At 43.8% G+C, this 21,049-nt stretch overlaps 1 protein-coding gene across 5 annotated transcripts in view; it reads right to left on the reverse strand.

Annotated features, from left to right (window-relative positions):
- The window catches only part of AGAP1 (ArfGAP with GTPase domain, ankyrin repeat and PH domain 1), a 380,161-nt gene that overhangs the window by 137,848 nt on the left and 221,264 nt on the right, over positions 1-21,049 (reverse strand). For all 5 annotated transcript variants that reach the window (XM_054209386.1, XM_054209385.1, XM_054209383.1 and 2 more), the window contains one exon: positions 13,176-13,280. In XM_054209386.1, coding sequence (XP_054065361.1) covers positions 13,176-13,280 — 105 coding nt within the window. The remainder of the gene's footprint in view (positions 1-13,175; positions 13,281-21,049) is intronic.

The raw sequence follows: 21,049 nt of genomic DNA on the forward strand, positions 1-21,049 counted from the left end.
GTGTTATATGAAAAACTACCAATATTTAACTAGGTTGGTTCCAAGTCTGCAGCATATAGACTTATACACTACCAGAGCATTTATCTCACAAGGAAATACCCAAATGGACCAAAAGCATACCCGAGGTCTACATCACTGCTGCCACAATATGGGGAGCAATCAGCTCCCTCATAGAAATCCTTCCACCTTTGACGGTTTTTACAATGCAAACTATATATTCCGCTCAAAAATCTACTACCGGGCCAGCATTCATTTCCTCGCAGCTAACAGTAATCTGTGATAAACCCCCAAAACTAAGCCATCAAACCAGCTTATTTTTCCCTACCTGTTTGCAAATTATTAACAGTAAAAAAGGGGGGGTCTGAACAGTTCACGTGGTGAGGACACAGAGCTCTGCTGCCAAAAGAGACAAAGGCGATCCATTAATAAAAATTCATTCACTCGGTGTTAGATAGAAACGAACACACCAGTTTCATCCATAAATTATCAAGTTGGCATAACTTTCTTGTTCAGTGGCAGTTCTTCACAAATTAAAATACAATAAGCAGAACATAATTGAGCATTTATTGCTTATGGGCTCTAAAATGAAGCTTTAATCAGATAGTGACTAAACCTCAGCATGTACTCTTTTTTTTTTAATAGACACATTTTATTTAACGTACAACAACCAGCATACTCCCACTTAAATCTGAGGAGGCGGTGTTTATTCCAAATTCTTCAGATGAATAGTGTGTACAATTTCCCTGCTACCTTGCTAACTTGGGAGACGTGACAGGGCATTATTAAAGCCCTTTTAATTCAGAGTAAACCAGGCTTAGGTGAGCTATAAACCATTTGGGAGAGCAAGTGAATGCTGGCGAACAGGAAATAAATGCGCTGTAGCCATACCATTATTATATGAGAGCGCCCAAACACAACAGATGCCATGTAGGTATTAATGTCAGCTTAAATATTTATAGGGATATATCAAATGTAAATAATAAAGCCTCTTTCATTGTGTGCAGGATGCATAGCGATAATCTCTGCATTTCCCCGAGGAGGAGAGGCAAGCACCAAGTTTCCAGTCGGCGGAGCATCCGCCCCCACGCGCGCTCCTTCAGATCTGCACTTTGGGGAATAAAAGTTAAAACTACAAAATAGTGTCGCGGCTTCAGAAGCACAACGGAGGGTTTGATCAGATTAGAACAGATGAGGGTCTCGCTGTCATCTGGAATATGCTGTGTTAAAGAGAAGACAGCAAGCCTGATTTTGATATGCAAATGTTACAGATATAACTCCCCTAGATGTTAGTTGTAGAAAATGCTGATCCGAGAAAAAAGGGGAAAAAACCCTTTAACAAGGCATGAGGGTAATTCAAAGCCAAGTACTTTTAAACAGCACTTAACAAGTCCCTAGAGCCCACTCAACAGTGGGCCACCCCAGAAGTGCCATCTTCTGCCCCTCAACAGCTTGAAAAAGTAGTAATTGCAAATCCATTTGCATTTTTCTTCTCAACTTGTCCATGTTCATCATTCGGCAACGCAGGGGGAAGAAAAAAAAAAAAAAAAGCAAGCAGTAAAGGAAAGGGAACCCTCCCCAAACGTGAGGATAAGAGGAGAAGCCAGCCCCCCCCAACGCCCCGCACCCCTGCGCTTGCACCTTCGCCATCACTTGTTTTTTACATTTCACTCCTAATTATGTTGCATCTATTGCCATACACTTAATTAGCTGCATTAATGTGATTTCTTTTCACATAGTCAAGCAATTAAGAGCTATGATTGAGTTTCATTCAATTAGCCTCAACAAACATGCTAATTGATGTCCCAGATGCAAATGAGGTGCAATGAGAGAAACCTGCTAGCAATTGAGAGTTGTGGCGGGGAGACCCACAGCTCCCAGCCTGCCGACAGCAGCGCAGCTGAACGTGGCTCCCACCTTCCGAGGTGGCGGGAGGGGTGGTGGGGGGAAACAAGCCATTAGTGCCTCAGTTGTCCCAAACAGATCCCTACAGGAATAACGGGCAGCGCTGAATCAAATCAACGTCATCTCCAATCCTCACGACGAACGAGCCAGGGAAGAGCGCAGTGTTTTCCTGCAGCCGGGTAGGCATTGCAGACCCTGCCGACGCCACGGTTTCTTCAGCTAAGGACTATAAAAGGTCTCCATCTAATCTCCGAGCTCGTGAAATACCACGCAGGCAATGGCCCGCAGTTATCAGTAACTGGCATCTTAATCTTAGTCAGCTGTGGGGCAATGCTGCCTCTTCAAGTTAAGGCCAGAACGCATCAATCAATCAATAATCCCTAAAAATACGCTTGCTATATTGATTCTCATTGCTTTTAATCCTGAGGTTACCATTAGCGGTTTGCTCAAATATAGTGCTGCTGAGGTGTTAATTTGACTACTCAAGGCCATTGACCATTATCTAGAGGACTAAATAAACTGTTAAAATATCAGCGAAAATCATAAAAGCTGCATTGACTGAAGACGACACAAAATAGTATTTGACAGCACCACAAAATGAATTGCCTTGAGTAAGAAAGAAACGATGTGCCATGACACAGAATAATGTAAAGTAAGATTACTTTAGTTCTGCTCTTAATACAGCTCTCTGTTTACAGCAGCAGAAATTAATTTAACCAATTAACTGAACAGAAGCCTTTCAGACATGCAAATTGAACAAACGAGTACGATGTGGTTTTCTAAACAGACGTACCAAAAAGAAACTGCTATTTTGGGGGGCTCCTTTTGTTTTGATCCTCAGCAGTTGTTAAACTTGCTGCCATACATCACAATGGCTTCTGATTGCCCTCAAAGCCAGAGAAGACACCCCACGAAGGGCCACAAGCCCAACCTAGGCTACATGATGCCTCCAGCCAGTTGCCTACTTTCTCCCAACTGAGAAGACTGAAGACAACAGCCAAACATCTCTTCTTCCACAGCCATGGTTAGCCCTGCCTCCCGCCTGGCCCCTTTTTCAGGGGTGGAAGGGCATAGGGGTCAGATTGAGGGAAAGGCAGAAGAACGTGCTGGTTGCTGCTTCCACAAAGCTGCGACTCCAACTCACATCATCCAAGTCTACCACAGTTACCTCAAACACTTCGCTGACGGACCACAGAGCACGCGGCAGCACGGATCCTTCCTAGAAGGATGCTCAAGTTAAAGACATGGCTCATGTTAGGTGTGTAACGCTGTGGATATCAAAAACATTATGGAGTTTGAGGATTTCTCTACTACAAGTGACTGTCATCTTTGTCATGCCCAAAGAAATATCTTTCTGCTACCTAGGTCGTATTTAAAGAACATAGTATTTCATTATCAGCGTATTAAGGAAGAACATCCATATGAACGCTAAATTACCAAATATAATAATTACCAGTTAGTACCCTAAGAGCTAAATCCCCCATACTTTTCCGTATGGCTGCCTGCATTCAAATCCCTTTGTCCTGAAGGTAGGTCTTTGCCTCTTGATTTGCACAATTGCAAAATATTTTCCAAGGTAAGAGAAAACAAGCCCGTGAAGAACGCGAGCTGAACCGCCATACTCAGCCAGGTTTCCACCACGCCGAAGCACCCGAGCAGGCAGGTTCGGGCAGCCTGCCCGTGCAGGCAAGTTCAGGTCTGCTCTGGCAGCAACAGAAGATGGAATCGGAGTCTTTCTGATTGAACTCGCTTTGGACTGTCCTTCTGTCCCAGGACTGCGGTGAAAAGGATAGCGCTGCAACCTAGTCGTCTTGTCCAAGAAACCTCACCAAGGAGATGGAAGGATCAAACTGTAGAAGAAAACCACCAAGGTCCCCTGTGGCTGGGCTCAATTGGACTGTGGATAGAACTACCTAGCACAGAAATTCCCTTCACTGGAGTTATTTTTTTATATCATGGCACTTGGTGAATGGGACTCAAAGCTCACATCCAACTCTCTCATTTCAGGATTGCCATGTATCATAAAATTAACATACAAAAAAGTAATATTCTCTCTCCTAGAAAGCCACCCCATGGATTTCTTCCACCACGTACCTCCCTTTTCCAACACACAACATACCAAACAAGACAGACTGAGAGAACAATGCCCTTTTCCATGTCTTTAATGGTACACAAGTACAAACGTCTTTTTTTCTTATCTTGACCTATTAAAATCTCTCAGATGAAGCCTGTTTTTCCAACACTAGGAATTGGTTTGGGCCCAGGATCCTTCCCAGATCTGCCTCCAGTTTACACTGAACTTCCAAGAAAAACACCTTCATTTTGTACCAGTTTTTCCCCACTGTTCAATCGGACAAAACACTCCTAAGGCTTAATTTACTGAGGTTCATACAGCGTTTCCTGATCTGAGGTGAAATAAAAATTATTATGGAAAAGAAAGTTTATGGTCACACCTCTGGATGACATTTGAAAGACTGTGGGTGGCATGTTTTCTGAAACACAATTCCAATTTTGCGAGCTGACCCTACTGGACCCACTAAAACCTATTGTTCTCCCTCAGCAACAACTGCTTCTGAAAAAACAAAACCCAATCCCCTTCCCTCCAAACCAGACCAAAACCCGCGGCAGACCGGTAAATGGATGGAGCCTTGACTTTTGTGCTTTTACATGGCAGTCAGACATTTTTATTGCAAAACGCCGTCTGGAAAAGATGCAAAACAAAATTGCTAAACTACAAAAAGAAGAAAAGGGAAGGGGGGGGGGGGAAGAGAGAAAAAAACCAAACCACAAAAGGCCCCCTTCCCTTTGCTTATTGAGTTCAAAGGCATAACATGCAGCACCCTGCAGCAAATGGGAAGCTACACTAATTTTAAAGCCATAAAACGCTATAAAGTGCCCTGCGGGGCAGGACTACACTGAAGCTAGTTGCACCTAAATAAGACATGGTTCATTTACTTCGCAGCTTAGCCTAATGTAATCATCAGCGGATTTCTAGCCTAGAGTTGTAACAGGCAAATAGCCGATACTGCGGAGGCGACACTCCCAGCCATTGAGGGGCCTCAGCTAGATTGCTGTTGATTAGAAAATTTTTCAGTTTTGACAAGCACTTAATGAACATAAATCGCTCCTTGATTGGTTTCCATTTGGGGCCACAGGCACACCTAAGAAGAAACAAAGTCTCCAACTCCTCTCCCCCCTCCATCTTCCCGGGAAGGACCTCGGCAACAAACCTACCATCAGGTTATGAGCCACAGTGGAATATATTCATCAAATGTTCCTGTTAAATTAGCCATCCTCCCCTCTCGCATATAAATATGGGCATAATATCATCCGGCTTCATAATATATAGTTAATCTTAAGAAAAGCAATGATATGTTATTTTCAGAGGAGCACATAGAACGAAAATGCATTCTGGAAAACGCTGATCACCCTAAAGCACTCTGTCCTGGCAAAAAGAAGGTCATCTCGAATCCGTTTCATTCACATTGGGAATCAAGAACATTAAATTTCAGTAATAAAAAGCACTGACTCTATCTATGCTATGGTGTTAATTGTTTCGATCAGTGGGGCAGGGGAGGAAGTTAGGGCAACGCTTTCAATACAAAATAGTTTCACAAAATGTTGCGTTTTTTAAATGGATGACTCATTTTCAGAAAATTCTTCCATCTGCACTTCACTTCTCATTCAGACTTTGTAACAAGAACCACTGCAAAAGACAAATCAGAGTTTTACCATCCTGAGTAATTTATGAAGCATTTATATCCACAGCAGTTAGCTCTGCTGGACAGGAAGCTCTAATTTTATAAAACCCTGTGATTAATTAATAGCTTGGCTTTTGCCATTTAAATTGCAACTCATTCTGATACCAAAAACTTTCCCTGCCTTTTTGAAGAGGGGGTAGACACGACACTGAAATGTGTGTTTGCTGCTCCTTAACGCATGCTGCAAGTTTGCACGGCTCTGCAATAGCAGTGTCACGTTCGTCACAATATCCCAACGCTAATGACGTGATAAATCTTGTCATGCCCTCCAAAATGAATAGACTTGAAACAAAAAAACGCTTCACGTTCGCCTTGTCTGTGCATTTGGCGACCTGTGAGTATCTGTAATAAGTCACAAAGGTGACTGTAAGAAGTTACTGGGGATCATCATCTTCCCCGTCGACTGGGATTCCACGTTGGAGGAGGATTTCAGAGGGTGGCTTGCTGACCATCAGTCACCACAGTCCGATTTTGCGCTAAGCAGAACTGATGCAACGGCACTTTCAAGCAAGCATATTTCTAGTTTGAAAAGCCACAAAGCCAGGGGGTGGAAAATAATTTGCCCTGACAGCTATCCCAAATGATAGATCTCACTTAAGGACTGCAAACACATTTTAGCTTCTATTTTCCCCATCTGTTTTGGAGTTTTTCTCCCAAACTGAGCTTCACTCCATTACATCTTTAAGATAATAAAGAAGTTTTCCGGGAAGCTATGAAGTGAATGAGTGATCTCTACAGCTATACTACTTTATAAAAGCCTCTTTTGCTTTTAAAACATCATAGGTTATGTTTTATTTTTGGTATCTTTACCGAAAAAAAGTTAACAGCAGCATGATTAACTCTTATTTTTTCCAAAAAGGTCAGTTGTCCTCTACCCTAGAAACAAATTTACAGTGAAACACGCTAGAATTAAGAAAGGAAAGCTCTGGGAAATTTAACTCAATGCTGTCAGAAAGGAGAATGTTGCTCTGAACCCGGCTTTGATGAAAAGGCTTCCAGGAAGAGTGTGGTTGTGGTGAGTGGAAGAAACACAGCATCAACTCATTGGTTGTAATAAGCAATTATATATATATATATGTAACTGTTCTTATCATTCAATTTTTCTTTCTTAACCAATGTTTTAGGCGTATCAATAGATGCAATAACTATAATAAAGACTTAACATGCTTCAGACAGATTTATCTTCATCACCACTCAAACTGTGTCCTCAGTTTTGCTCTGTAGAATTTGCTTTGATGGCTACTCTTTCAGGAGGTAGAGATACGTCTAATGTGAAAAAGCAACATATGCGTATCCTTTTGGCAGCTGAAATACATATTTACTGAGGCCTGATTTGAGCTGTTCCTAGGAAAGGCCAACTAGAAGGGCCTGCAGAGCCAGCCAATATCCAGCTTTACATTCCTTCAAAGGAAAAACAAGGATAAAAAAAAAAAAAAAAAGGACATACACAATGGTATTTTAGAAATATATAAGAGCATGAATATTTCTATTACCGCAACACAAACAACACACTTCGGAGCTATTAAACAGCCTGAGGTAACACAACCCTGGAAACAAGGCTGAACCCAAACGATGTCTGTAGGCAGCGATTCATAAACATGAAGGCGAGTGCTGCTCCCTCGGATGGAGCAGCACCCAGCTCCACCGCCAGACAACCCCGCTGCCGACGGGCCACGCACACAGATGCCAGGGAGCCCATCCAGCACCACGTTCTCTTAAAAATGAGCAAAGATGGAACACTTTACATGCAAGCATGCTTGCCCTTTTCAAATTGTTCACGAAAATCCTAAGAACTAGTAACGGTAAAAAAATCTCAACTACAGCTCTAAGAGAACTGCTGCATATTACAGGACCTGAGAAAAGTGCATGGATCTGCCATACTTCCAGCTACCAACATACAGGGCGTTTTCAACAGTCCTCCCTTTCTCACTCAGTCTGCTTTCCCCATAGGAAACAGCCAAGCAAGAAAGTTCAACTGAAATCCTAGTCCCCCCCCATCCCAAGTCTTGAAGAGTTTTATAAGCTCACAAATTAGGCCTGTTCTGTAGAGAAGAACATTTCGTCCATAGAACGGTTCGGGTTGGAAGGGACCTTAAAGCCCACCCAGTGCCACCCCCTGCCCTGGGCAGGGACACCTCCCACCAGACCAGGTTGCTCCAAGCCCCATCCAACCTGGCCTTGAACCTCTCCAGGGATGGGGTAGCCACAGCTTCTCTGGGCAACCTGGGCTAGGGGCTCACCACCCTCACAGGAAAGAATTTCTTCCTAGTATCTAATCTAAATCTCCCCTCTGTCAGTTTAAAACTGTTACTCCTTGGTCCTATTGCTCCACTCCCTGATCCAGAGTCCCTCCCCATCTCTCCTGTAGGCCTCCTTTAGGTACTGGAAGGCCGCTATAAGGTCTCCCCGGAGCCTTCTCTTCTCCAGGCTGAACAACCCCAACTCTCTCAGCCTGTCCTCACAGCAGAGGGGCTCCAGCCCTCTCATCATCCTCATGTCCCTCCACTGGACCTGTTCCAACAGGTCCACGTTCTCTTTATGTTGGGGGCCCCAGAGCTGCACGCTGTACTCCAGGTGGGGTCTCACCAGAGCAGAGTAGAGGGGCAGAATCCCCTCCCTCAACCTGCTGGCCATGCTCCTTTTCATGCAGCCCAGGGTGCGGGGGGTTTCTGGGCTGCAAGCATGCATTGCTGGCTCTTGTCAAGCATCTCATCCACCAACACCCCCAAGTCCTTCTCCTCAGGGCTGCTCTCAATCCATTCTCCACCCAGCCTGTATTTGTGCTCGGGATTGCCCCAACCCAGGTGCAGGACCTTGCACTTGGCCTTGTCGAACCTCATGAGGTTGGCATGGGCCCACCTCTGAAGCTTGTCCAGGTCTCTCTGGATGACATTCCTTCCCTCCAGCACGTTGACTGCACCACCCAGCTTGGTGTCACTAGCAAACTTGCTGAGGGTGCACTCAATCCCACTGTCCATGTCGCTGACAAAGACGTTAAACAGCGCTGGTCCCAGTACTGAACCCTGATGAACGCCACTCGTCACTGGTTTCCACTTGGACATTGTGTTGAAGTTCTTGCACAAAGTTTCGTCTAGTGTTGGATATGACTCCTTAGGCTGAAATTTTGGGCTTTTTAAAGAAATACGTTCAGTTTGCTTGAGGATAGAACAAAAAACATTGCTAATGCTCCTTTTGATCTAGCTCACGTAGGCTGCTCACCCAGCCAGCACTATTTTTAAGAAAGAGTTTTGAAACCACGGCTTGTGTCAGATGAACTGGGCGGACCAGCTGAATCCACACACTTCTCAAGGGGAAAAAGGTAAGTTTACCCCCCAATCACTGCTACAATCCTAGACACCTCAAAGCGGGTTATCAAACCAGACCAGTGAGGATGGGAGGCAAGGTTAAAGAGCAGCAATACCGCAATACAGACCTCAGCAAGCAACAATCAACCTTGTTGTGTAGGTACATGGGATTTACACACCATGCATGTTCTAGATGGGCACCAGAGCTTCCTTCTCATGTATTTAAGAAGCTGCTCTTCCCCCCTGAGGTGCCACAGCACTGTGCTTTTACTTGAAATCAAATCTAGAACAGATTAAATATAAAAGGGGGGAAAAAGTGCCCTTCCTTAAACAAATTTGGTTTGGCTTTTTTTTTTTTTCTTCTTTTTTTCCCCCCCTTCTTTTCATAAACGAGGGGCAGCGATGATGATGGGGATACAAGAGCAGCAAATGGACATCCACAGCTAAAGCTTTGTCACCTACTGACTTGTGGCATGATGGCAACCTTCTGGCAGAGAGAGAGTGGTGAAACATCATCAGCTATTCATCAGGATAAGGCTTAGATAAAGCAGCAGCATGTAATGCTGCCCAGCAGGTATCCTGGTGAATACATTTCGGGAGCCCTCGCACATGGCATTCTGCCATTAAAAGCCAAGAGATGCCTAGACAAATTCCCCCGGGTCCCTTTGGGGAGGCTGACACTGAATTTGTCGGCCAGAATTTTAGTCATCCACTCAACGGCTATACTCCAGAAGCGTAAGATGAATAGGTAGCTATGGTGAACTTTGAAGCCTGGAGGTCAAAGTTCTCTCTCATTATCCCCACCATTTTCTATTGGCATAGCTCCTCAGCATCCCAAGGGACGGGAAGGTTTGAGGCTCTTGAAAAAAACTGACATGACCAAGTCAGAAAACAGTAGGGTGCTTATGTACATATATTTTTCTTTCCTCATTTTTCTCTTCCCCCACTTTCGTGAAAAGAAGGAATATGAATTTAGCTATTGTGTCAAACGTCAACCTGGTGGCATTAGTAGTTACTCATTTAGCTGGCACAATACAGCAGTCATTTCAACCCGCTGCCCTGCCAAACAGGCCTGACCCTTCCAGGGCTACCTCCTCTGTAAAACAGGTACTAATTTGATTTTCACTCCCCACCCCAAAACCCTTTCATTTTGTAGCCCACTCTTTCAAGGAGGATGACAGTACTGATTTCTGCGATACAGACACGTTCTCTACATAAAAAACACCGCCTTCGTGTCTGAGCTGCTGCTGAACGCATCTGGCAGACAACTGATCCGCTTCTGCCCAAATTCTCAAGCAGTATTTAACGCAGTGCTCCCTAGCAGCCATTAAATATTATAAAATAGGTTCTTCCAATGCAGGTGTTATGTTCTGACTCACACCGCAGTCTGGAAAGAGCAAATTATCTTCTAAATTCACTACTTCTTGCCACCACCAGAGGCCAGCCCACCTTTCCCTTCCCAAAATTACAACTGCAAAATTTGGGATAACCAAAATGAGCTGCATAATTTGAGACAACCCAAATCTAGCTAACGGGTCAGATTAGAGTCAGGCTTTTTTCAAGTTTAGGAAACTGACTTTAGATGGTTAACAAAAGTTATTTTCTTCAAGGCTACTTAATGGGAAGGTTGGTAGGAATAAGGAATATATGAAATTATCCAAAATAGCCAGGCAACATTAAAAATTTATCAGTTTCTTTGGCTTGCTGTGAAAAAGGCAACAAGCAGTTACGGATAAACAAAAACCAGCAAAATCAAACCAGAAACACATTATCAGAGTCCCACGTGGGGGAAAACCCATTCAGTTGGCAATACCCAAGAGAAAATTCTGGCTTTCCCGCTTTCCTGCCTACAAAGTTTAGCACAAACCGTGCTGGGAGTGCAACGGACGTAAAATATCTGTTCTGCCTCTTCCACTGTGGTTTGCACAGGGCAGAAAAGATGCTACTCATATACTATTGCCTGATGGGATGAAGAATGCTCCGCAGAGTATATTAACAGTGGTTAATTGACAATAAGTAGTCCATCGACAGTGTGGAAACGTACTGCAGAAGCAGCGCAGTGATTCTTTGAAGGCTGAAGGCAATAGAAATAAGGCATTAAACCAGCATAATTTGCAAGAGGAATCACATCATGGTAAGATTTTAACACAAATACGCAGAACCCTAGATATTCCTGGAGAGTGGATTCAAGTAAAGGTGTCTCAAGAAGCCCCTGAATGAGTCCGACATTTTCCCCAGCAGCTTCTTGTCAGCTAGGAGCTGAGTATGGTCCCTCACCACCACCTACCCACAGACAGCCAAGAGAAAAGAGGTACGTTACAAACCTCTCTGATCTACACAAGGAAGGCTGAGCAAATGGAAACAGGGAGCCGTGTACCTTTTTCTTGTGGGTGAGGGGTGGGGGGACACACGGTGGGGGATAGAGGGAAACAATTACAGGCTAGTAATTACTTCTTCTTTAAATGGATTCTCTCTAATCTCCAATGGATTTACCTCTAATCTCAAAGTAATTACCTCTAATCTCAATGGATTCTCACTCTGGGGAAGACTAAGCAGCTCCAGGGAAGCCTACAGAGAAGGAGTACTCCATTGTCTGCAAGAGGCAATGAAAAACTAACACGTGCACAGCAACCACCAGGAACAATAGAACACTTTTACAAAGCGAGGAAGGGACCCAGGCACAGACAATGGCAGCTCGCCTCCTCCTTGCTTGATGACCCAGAGTTGGCCAACACAATCTGAGGGAAACTCGTGTGGGAGCTCCATGGGGGCTGCCTCAGATGCTTCCCTTCTGTGAGCAATACCAATATACGATTCAGGTGTTTCGGGACTACTTCACAGCAGAATTCCCCAAATTTAAAGGCCCTAAAAGTGGCCAAAGAAGAGAGACAGACTTGTACAGTTTCACAAAAAGGAACAGTGAAAACCTTGCTCTAAAACACAAGGGCTGAGGGACAAGATTTCTGATGGAAAGCAGCAATGCCTTGAAGCTAGCTGTCATCTAACTTACTAAATAATTTTTAAGAGGCATGGACGTACCATCAGAAACTACAGCAAAGCATTATTAGCGCAGGATCTGAGACTATGAAATCTTGTGTCAAGCCAGAGAAAGGGCTAATGTTCAGCAGATAGGGAACAGCGAGTTGGTGCAAACACAGCATCAGTGTGGCCACGCTCCTTAGACATCACCCACTTTAAGCTGAAGTTTCCTGCCAGATCCACGTGCAGGTCTTTAAGCTCCAGAGCACATCTACAGAAATGCATCTGATTGAAACCTTGATTTTCATTCCTTAAAAATTGCCCTAGAGCTCAAAATGACACCAACAGGTTCGGAAACAACTGGTCCTAAAATGTTCCAACTGGCAACCCTCTGATTTTCATATGGGATACAATGCTAAAATATAAGACCAGATACAATTCCAAAGATCTCGGTGAGGCACATACTATTTTTTTTCTGTATTTTACTGTACTACAGAGCAAGCAAAAGAGCTGGAAAACCCCTGGGATTTTTAAGATGTAAAGTCTCCATGTTGGCTCTGTCCTTTGAACTGCTCTGGCATGGAACGAGCTCTGACAAATCTCACCTTTCCTCCTGCTGGCGTGGCCAGGGCAGATTGGGTAGGCTAGTTCTGAGTCAGATCACCGTGCTCCTTCCACCCCCAAAACTGTACCTAGGGATTGGGCTACACATACACAGAGAGGGACAGACAGGATCCCTGGGCAGAGACAATAATCAATGGCACGTATTTTAATAGCTACACCATTTTCAAAAGGCTGTTCAGAATTACTTCTGAATAAACCATAACCGCTGCACACTGACAAATACCAGAAACTCTCTTCACTCTTTACTACATCTAGGACGCTTTTTTTCTTATAAAATGTTTCTGTAGTTTTTTTAATCCTGGGATCAACAAGAATTCCATAAAAGCATCAGCACAAAACAAAAGTTTAAACCGTTTGAGCTGCCTCTTGGGACGCAAGGGGGCCCTGTCGCAGGGTTTTCAAAGGAGCTTGACTGTACTCATAGACTTGCACCAGGTAATTTTATTTCAGATTATGCCTTTTTGAGAGGGAGAGGAATGAAAAGGGAGAGAGAGGAGTTTCTCGGGCAAAGAGGGCTCAACTAAAACGCGTCAGGAAGAACTCGCTAACGCTGCTCCATCAGGGCCTAACGTTGGTGAACGTAGAGACAGCACGGTGTACTTACATGTAAACTAGGATGGTAGGTCAGCACACCGTTGTCGCACAACGTCACGTATTTCTTCTTCCACTCTTTATTCAACGACTTGCCACTTCGCTTTAGCAGCATACCCTGGCAGAGGAAAAAAGAAAACAGGTGAAATAGTCTTTTGCCAACACACAATTATTTAAGACGCAGAAAGAGGTAACTATAATTGCCAACATTTTTAGACATGCTTCCTCCTGCAAGTTACTCATTTTCCCCTGTTTCTCCCATGATGCACCTTTTCTCCATCGGCAGCTTCGGTGCTTGCAATTTAGGAGGAAATCTCCAAGTGCAGCTTTCATAAAGCAAGTCACGTAAACAGAAAAGACCACATCAGCACTGGCTTTGTCCACCAGGTAGAGAAAACCCTTTTGTACTGAATTCCAGGCCTCAGGAAAGCACGTTTTAATGTGACATAGAGTAAGGTTAGCCATACGCACTGCTAGTTGATAAGGACACCATGCTCAGTGCATTTCCCAACCCTCTAAAATAAATGATGAGCCCCAGATTGAGTGAGGACCCTACTGTGGGGCTTGTGCTCCCTTCGGCATGTTCCTGGTGACTCCTGGTTGTCCAGGCTCAGCCTCTCCACCAGCAGGGAATAGCGTATGTCTATGTTCTCATTCCCTTTTCAGAAAGGTGACACCGCAATGGAAATCCTCCTAGCTATTCATAGAATGGTTTCGGTTGGAAGGGACCTTAAAGATCATCTAGTTCCAACCCCCTGCCCTGGGCAGGGACACCTCCCACCAGCCCAGGTTGCTCCAAGCCCCGTCCAACCTGGCCTTGAACCCCTCCAGGGATGGGGCAGCCACAGCTTCTCTGGGCAACCTGGGCCAGGGGCTCACCACCCCCACAGTCAAGAATTTCTTCTTAATAGCTCATCTAAATCTCCCCTCTTTCAGGTTAAAACCATTATCCCTCATCCTATCATTACACTCCCTGATCCAGAGTCCCTTCCCATCTCTCCTGTAGGCCCCCTTTAGGTACTGGAAGGCCACTGTAAGGTCTCCCCAGAGCCTTCTCTTCTCCAGGCTGAACAACCCCAACTCTCTCAGCCTCTCATTCCAACAAAAGAGACACCAATTCCAGGCAAGAGCAGCAAAATGGAAACCGGGCAACTACAAAGTTTTCCCAATAAATTCTGGATGATTCAATGAAAGAGGTATGATCAGAGAGGAAGGGAGGTGGACAAGGCAACCCACCTTTCCACAAATTGTATTCAACCTAAACATCAGTGATGAATGCTAACAACCAACAGCTGAGATAAGTCATCATCGTGTTTGAATGGACAAGGAGCACTACTGCATATTAACCTGGTCCCAGCTTAAAAATAGAAAGTCACTTAGAAAAGCAAAATATAACATGCTGTAGCACACTGAAGGTGGTAAATCAAGCCATGCTGTAGCAATGCACCTCCCTAGAAAATTTTAATTTCTAAAACCAAGTCAGAAGGTAGTTCCTAATGAATTCACACGGTACTTCGGTTAATGAGAGTCTTACTGAAATGTCCCAGTGGAGACACTATGTACAGTACCTACCACGGGGACTCCCAGCATCCACAGATCAAGTTCAGATAAAAGCGGACACTTAAATTCATTTCATTAAATCATAGCCAGGAATCAAAACCAATACAAACTTCAGTGCTCTAATTCCCATGAGTTTTTCCATTCTCATTTTCCATGAAACTTAAAAAAAAATATATGGGAGAACGTAACATAGAAAGATGTACTATCAAACATGGTGCTTCCAACTCCCACATAGTTGTTTTTGTGGATTAAAACCTTGAAAGCAAGTTATGCTATCTGTTTTCCCATTAAACCCGCAGCTTTATAAAGCGATCCCTCTGCAGACCCAATCCCAAAGCCAGGACGGGACAAAAGGCAGTTCTGCGCGAGTGAAAGTCATCCAGAGCTAGGCAAATTTTTTTCTCCCTCCATTCCAGATGTTCTAACTTTCGGCTGAAGTCCCTCGCCGACAATCCATGCCAACTAACAACTCTCCTTTTGCAAGCAGCGATGATCCCAGCAGAAAAGCCAAGTTCACAACCGCCTGTTCCTGGACACACACTTTGAATAAAAAACTTCAGAGAACAACCCTTCATGATTCAAAGCAATCTGCGGATGGGACCGTAAAGAAAAGCTTGTGTTGGATGACTGAATTACACAGTGGTACAAACTCCCGAACTTTCTGACCCTCTGGAGGTCAGATTTCTGTTTTTTGTGCTGTTCCTTGCTACAACTCAAACTTTTACAAGAGAGAATGGGGTTTCTGAAACGCTTTCTTACAAAAGCTTCTCTGAGTGCGAGGCGCACATCCCAATTACCGTCTTCCAGCGGTTAGAGACGTTGTTTTTTTCTATTAAAAAATGAAAGCTTATTTCTGCCTTTGACTTGTGTGTTTGTCTATAGTAGGTGATCTGTGGCTTCACCTTTCCAATCTTTCATACTTCACCTGCAGCACGTTCGCCCGCATTTAGGGGGGCCCAATACTAGTTATCGCTGTGCTGTGGGCATCAAAAATTACTGTTTCCCTGCACTGGTTTGTACTTCAGACCTTTTAACGGGGAAAAAGCCGTAAGGATCACAACGGTGATCTCCTCTTCCCCACCTTGTCTTTTTTTGAAGTTTTAAAGAAAGTAATATATATATATTTAATACCTATTTAACGGTCCCTTTTCTATACAAAAAACATGTCATTACTTACATAATTTTCAATTCATGGCAATTATCAAGTCAAATAACACTAAACCCCCACTACTTTCATGATTTTTACTACGTAGAGCTTTTGCTACTATCTAGGTGTGAATTATGGAATCCTATTTTTGGATCTAAATGAAGAAAATGATTCAAAATGGGGTTTCACCTTGCTTTTAAAATGGAATTGTGTGCTTTCATGTAAAACAATAATACTCAGCCTTAAATACATACCGTCTACTGATTTGTGCCTAACTAACAAAGATTTCCCACTCCATTTTCTTTAGGCACTACCTTTGGCAAAAAAAGAAATTTTTGTATTACGGGAGAATTAAAAATATCTTCCAGTACCCGCAGAGGAAGCTGCTCTGAATACAAGGATCTAACTTAAAGTGTTATGAAGCAGAGAAGCCCATAGAAACCACACGGTTTTTCCTCAAGGCCAAAGACCGCCACTTTGTCTGCGGTAATTATATAGAACGGTCTGGAGAAATGCTCTTAGTATCAGAGTTTAGATCAGTTATAAATGCACTTCAACATTAACTAAACTTAAAAAAAAATAAAAATGGCCCAGATACGACAAGAAATGTTACTTAAAAAAAAAAGAAAAAGCCATTCACTTCAGTCGCATTATGTCTACATTTAAGTCACATCAGATACTCTGCCTAGGAAACGAGATATGTGGGTTCCCGCTGACCTTTGGGACCTCCAAGGCAATTTAGAGGTAGGTTGGGCATGTCTCCAGTCACGGCCAAAGAGGCCCCCACGTACGCACAGCACATCGGAAAAATCACATTTAGTCTCCAAGCTATGCAGTAAGGAACTAAGTAAATCAACTTCCACTTCAAAATTCTGATTTCTTTTGCCGAAATAATCGCCGTCTCAAATTATTATTAATCAGATAACATTATTTCTCCTAATTCGTATAAAATCTTTCATCGTTACAGTCTTCCATCTGCAATTATAGCCCTGCAGTTCAGCGTAACTGACCCAAAGCCTCCAGATTCAACACTAAGAATTTAACACCTCCGATTTGCTCACGGACGGTGAAGAATTTCACACTTCAAATTAAATTTTTTTACCACCTTCCCTCCAAAATTGCGATTCTATGTCTAACGGAGGAACGCTTCTCCTCCCAGACCGCGCTGGCTGGACTTTCAATGAGCCAGAGGAAAAAGGCTTCAACCGGAGCGCACCGACTGCGCTCCCCGGGTTTTGCTCGAGGAACTGCGTCACCGTACAAAGCGAACGGAGGAACCATCTGTACGTACCGCAAGCTCTTTATTAGTAATGTGTAAGCTACGTCTAGTCCCAGGAGGTCATTGCAAGCCAAAAGCAATGTTAAGTGTACAAGCTTTAAATAACTTACAAAGTTAATGTAATGAATGTAAGTGTTATCTGAAATCCATCACTCAGTGGCTTGCTGTAGCCTCAAGCTGTGATAAAACACCACTCATAAATTTATATTAAAACTCTGTTCAATAGCAATTATTTACCAACAAAGATTTATTGATTGCATTTGCTGTTAGAGACTGGGGCCCTAACTGAGTCAATCAGCTTCTGTTGTTGAGCTTCAGGGCACCAGGAGAAGTTACAGACTGCCATCAGGCTCTGCATCCCAATCATTACTGTGAGAGCAGCTAATGAAAAGCCACCCGGGCAGGATTGATTGGATTTAAGGTAAAAAAACCCACCCCAACACCGGTCCAGGGACCACTAGGTATAATACACACAGTTCATCTGAATACACAATAATCGGCTAAATCTCCCGCTCCAGATGTCTTCCCGTGAGCTACAAACCTTGCTTGCTTAAGCAAATGAAGACAAATGAGGAAACAATTATGAATTTGTTTTATGGAAATATTTCAGGTTTTAAGCAGCAAATTATCAGCATTTAAAAAAGTGACCTCTTAAAGTTGCTTCGAAGATGCTGGCAGGTGAGCCACCTTAATTTTTCAGGCCGTCCGGAGAGATGGCAGCAGCACAGACTTTCACACTTCCCCCAAATAAATGTCATCAAAATGCACATGCTGATGACCATCAAGAGATGTCTACAGCCACCGCTCGGCCCGCAGAACACGGTATTAAATACCGTGTGTGGAGCAACATACTTTGCATGCCCCATTGTGCTCCATTTCAATTTGCTCACTTTCCTGTCTACTTTGGATTTTCCAGGGGCCGCAAGATAGAAAGGTTTTCACAAACCAGACAACACCAGTGATCACAGCTTAACTGAACGCACTTTTTTTTTTTGCATTTGCTCCAGCTGTGGCACTTGACTTTTTGTGTTGCTTTTTTTTTTGGTTGTTGTTGTTGTGTTGGGTTTTGTCATCATTATTTCTTTTAATACCGTTTGGTACATTTGACTTTTCTTGGCATGCCAAGAAAAAACGGTAGAGCCCTTGAAGTCAGCAGAGCTGAGACTGGACTTTCTGGAAAAGGAAACACGGTACTTTGCTTTCTATTTTCTTTCAGAAGCTTACACCACTGCCACGGCTGAGGTACTGGCGTCGTGCAAGCTTGTTTTTTTTCTTTCCCTCCCTAATTTTTGGCCAACCCCATACTGTTACTCTGATGTTGTTTTGACAGAATGAAATATGTAATCTCACACTTAATCATTAACAGCATAAATTCTTCATTTTACACTCAGGTCTTTAGTTCTCCTAACTATGATTAGCAGCGCTGTGAATCTCCTCCAGCTCTATCATTGGCATCCCGTGCACAATGGAAAACTCACGCTTGCCAGAAACATCCCTCCCTCAAATAACTGCAATGGCAAGCATTCGTAGTCAGGATCACAAACTAACTGTTACATAAGAATTCTGGTCAATAAAACATTTGCTTCTTTTATACCTATTAATATGGTGGAAGAAATGCCGGTACGTCCTCCAGGTTTGCATGACTAGCCAGTTCTAGGTAGCCTGGCCGGCAGCACTGCGACTAGTCTAGCTTATCCTAATAACAAACAAGAGATTAATTCTTAATTCGTATTTTTTACTTCCATAATATTTAACCGTAACAGGTTCCTAGTCTCAAAGTCCATCCTTCCAGCATATGGTAGACACCAGCTCAAACTATTTCACCTACAAAGAACACCTGCATGCTCTAGGAAGCTTATGGTTGTCACTGCTCCCTCTTCAACTATTAATTTGAGTGGACACCAGAGCATGCAACTAATCCTCTAGGGAATAAACTGCTGAAGATGCCCAATGTATTTGGAACCCTTCTGTACAAAAGTAACTTGTTTTCCTGATCTCTCAAATTTAATTATTTTTTTTTCCCCTGGAATTTAAGGGAACGCTACTTTGTCTTTTGGACAATTAGCTATGAAGCTGTTTAACTTTTTACAGTTGGACACCGGTAGTAAACACCTGATGACGATACAAAACTGGGTGGAATGGCTGACGCACCAGAAGGCAGTGCTGCCGTTCAGCGAGACCTGGACAGGCTGGAGACTTGGGCAGAGAACCCAATGAAGTTCAACAAAGGCAAACATCAGGTCCTGCACCTAAGGAGGAACAACCCCCTGCGCCAGTACAGGTTAGGGGCTGACCTGCTGGAGAGCAGCTCTGTGGAAAGGGACCTGGGAGTCCTGGTGGACAACAGGATGCCCATGAGCCAGCAATGTGCCCTCATGGCCAAGAAGGCCAATGGCATCCTGGGGGGCATCAAGAAGACCGTGGCCAGCAGGTTGAGGGAGGTCATCCTCCCCCTCTGCTCTGCCCTGGTGAGGCCACATCTGGAGTGCTGTGGCCAGTTCTGGGCTCCCCAGTTCAAGAGGGACAGGGAACTGCTGGAGAGCATCCAGCAGAGGCTACAAAGATGATCAAGGGACTGGAGCACCTCTCTTATGAGGAAAAGCTGAGAGACCTGTGTCTTTTTAGCCCGGAGAAGAGAAGACTGAAAGGGGATCTCATCAATGCTCATCAGTATCTAAAGGGCGAGCATCGAAAGGATGGGGCCAGACTCTTCTCAGTGGAGCCCAGTAAAAGGACAAGAGGTAATGGGCACAAACTTGAACATAAGGAGTTCCACCTAAACATGAGGAGGAACTTCTTTCCTTTGAGGGTGGCAGAGCCCTGGCACAGGCTGCCCAGAGAGGTGGTGGAGTCTCCGTCTCTGGAGACATTCCAAACCCGCCTGGACATGTTCCTGTGCCACCTGCTCTGGGTGACCCTGCTCCAGCGGGGGGGTTGGACTGGATGATCTCCAGAGGTCCCTTCCAACCCCGACCATTCTGTGATTCTGTGGTCTCTTACAGCAATACTGCACAACTGGGGACCTACTGAACCACAAAACAAAGACAAGAAAGTGGAGTTCCTCCAAAGAGATCTAAAACCAGGAGACCTCATATGTTCTCAAACTTCAGTATTGAACAATAACATTGCAAAAAACCCTTAGAAGACCCTGTATATTCTTATCGCAGCCAGGCACACAGGAAAAATTCCACATGCCTTCCTTAAAAAGAGGCACTACAGCAGTAGCAGAGTTTTGCTACAAAGATGCTTCCCCATCAAAGAAACTATTTGAATTTATGTTATGTACCAGCTTTAGGAGGAAACAAAATCAGAACATCGAACCCAATTCTCTTAACATTCCTTAAACACAAGGCAGTGCAGCAGGTAATTACACCATGAACGGCTACCTACTGCTGAGGCTGATCAGCCACTATTTCCATCTCGAGTGGAAGAAAAGAGAAGCTCTAAGATCTGACTTGGAGCAAAAGATAATAGCTTTCCTAAAACCTGAAGGACAATCAACCCACAACCCATTACTTTCCAAGCTCTTTGCACACAGGCTATTAAAAAAAAAGATAAATTAGAAAGCTTTACTAAAAAAAAATAAATATCCCAATGCTGATTAAGCAAGTCTTACAGTTCATTGTAGCACCAGCAATGAAGATTGCCACCTCCAACGACAAATGGCTACTAAATTCCTGCAAGCAACCTCAGCACTAAAGACATGGTAAATGAGAAGAACAAACTTCGTGCTCACTGCTGTTCTGTTTTTATTTTTAATGACTGCCTCAACAATTCAGCCTCCAGATTTTGACCTTACCTGCCAACTGCGGGTAATGCACAAGTCCCTCTGATACACAGCAAATAATTTTAAGCAAGTTTTCACAACTCCCCAGCTTGCAGCTGCAGTTTTTTTAAAAGG

Source organism: Rissa tridactyla, chromosome 7 (genome assembly GCF_028500815.1).
Source record: "Rissa tridactyla isolate bRisTri1 chromosome 7, bRisTri1.patW.cur.20221130, whole genome shotgun sequence".
NCBI classification, from domain to species: domain Eukaryota; kingdom Metazoa; phylum Chordata; class Aves; order Charadriiformes; family Laridae; genus Rissa; species Rissa tridactyla.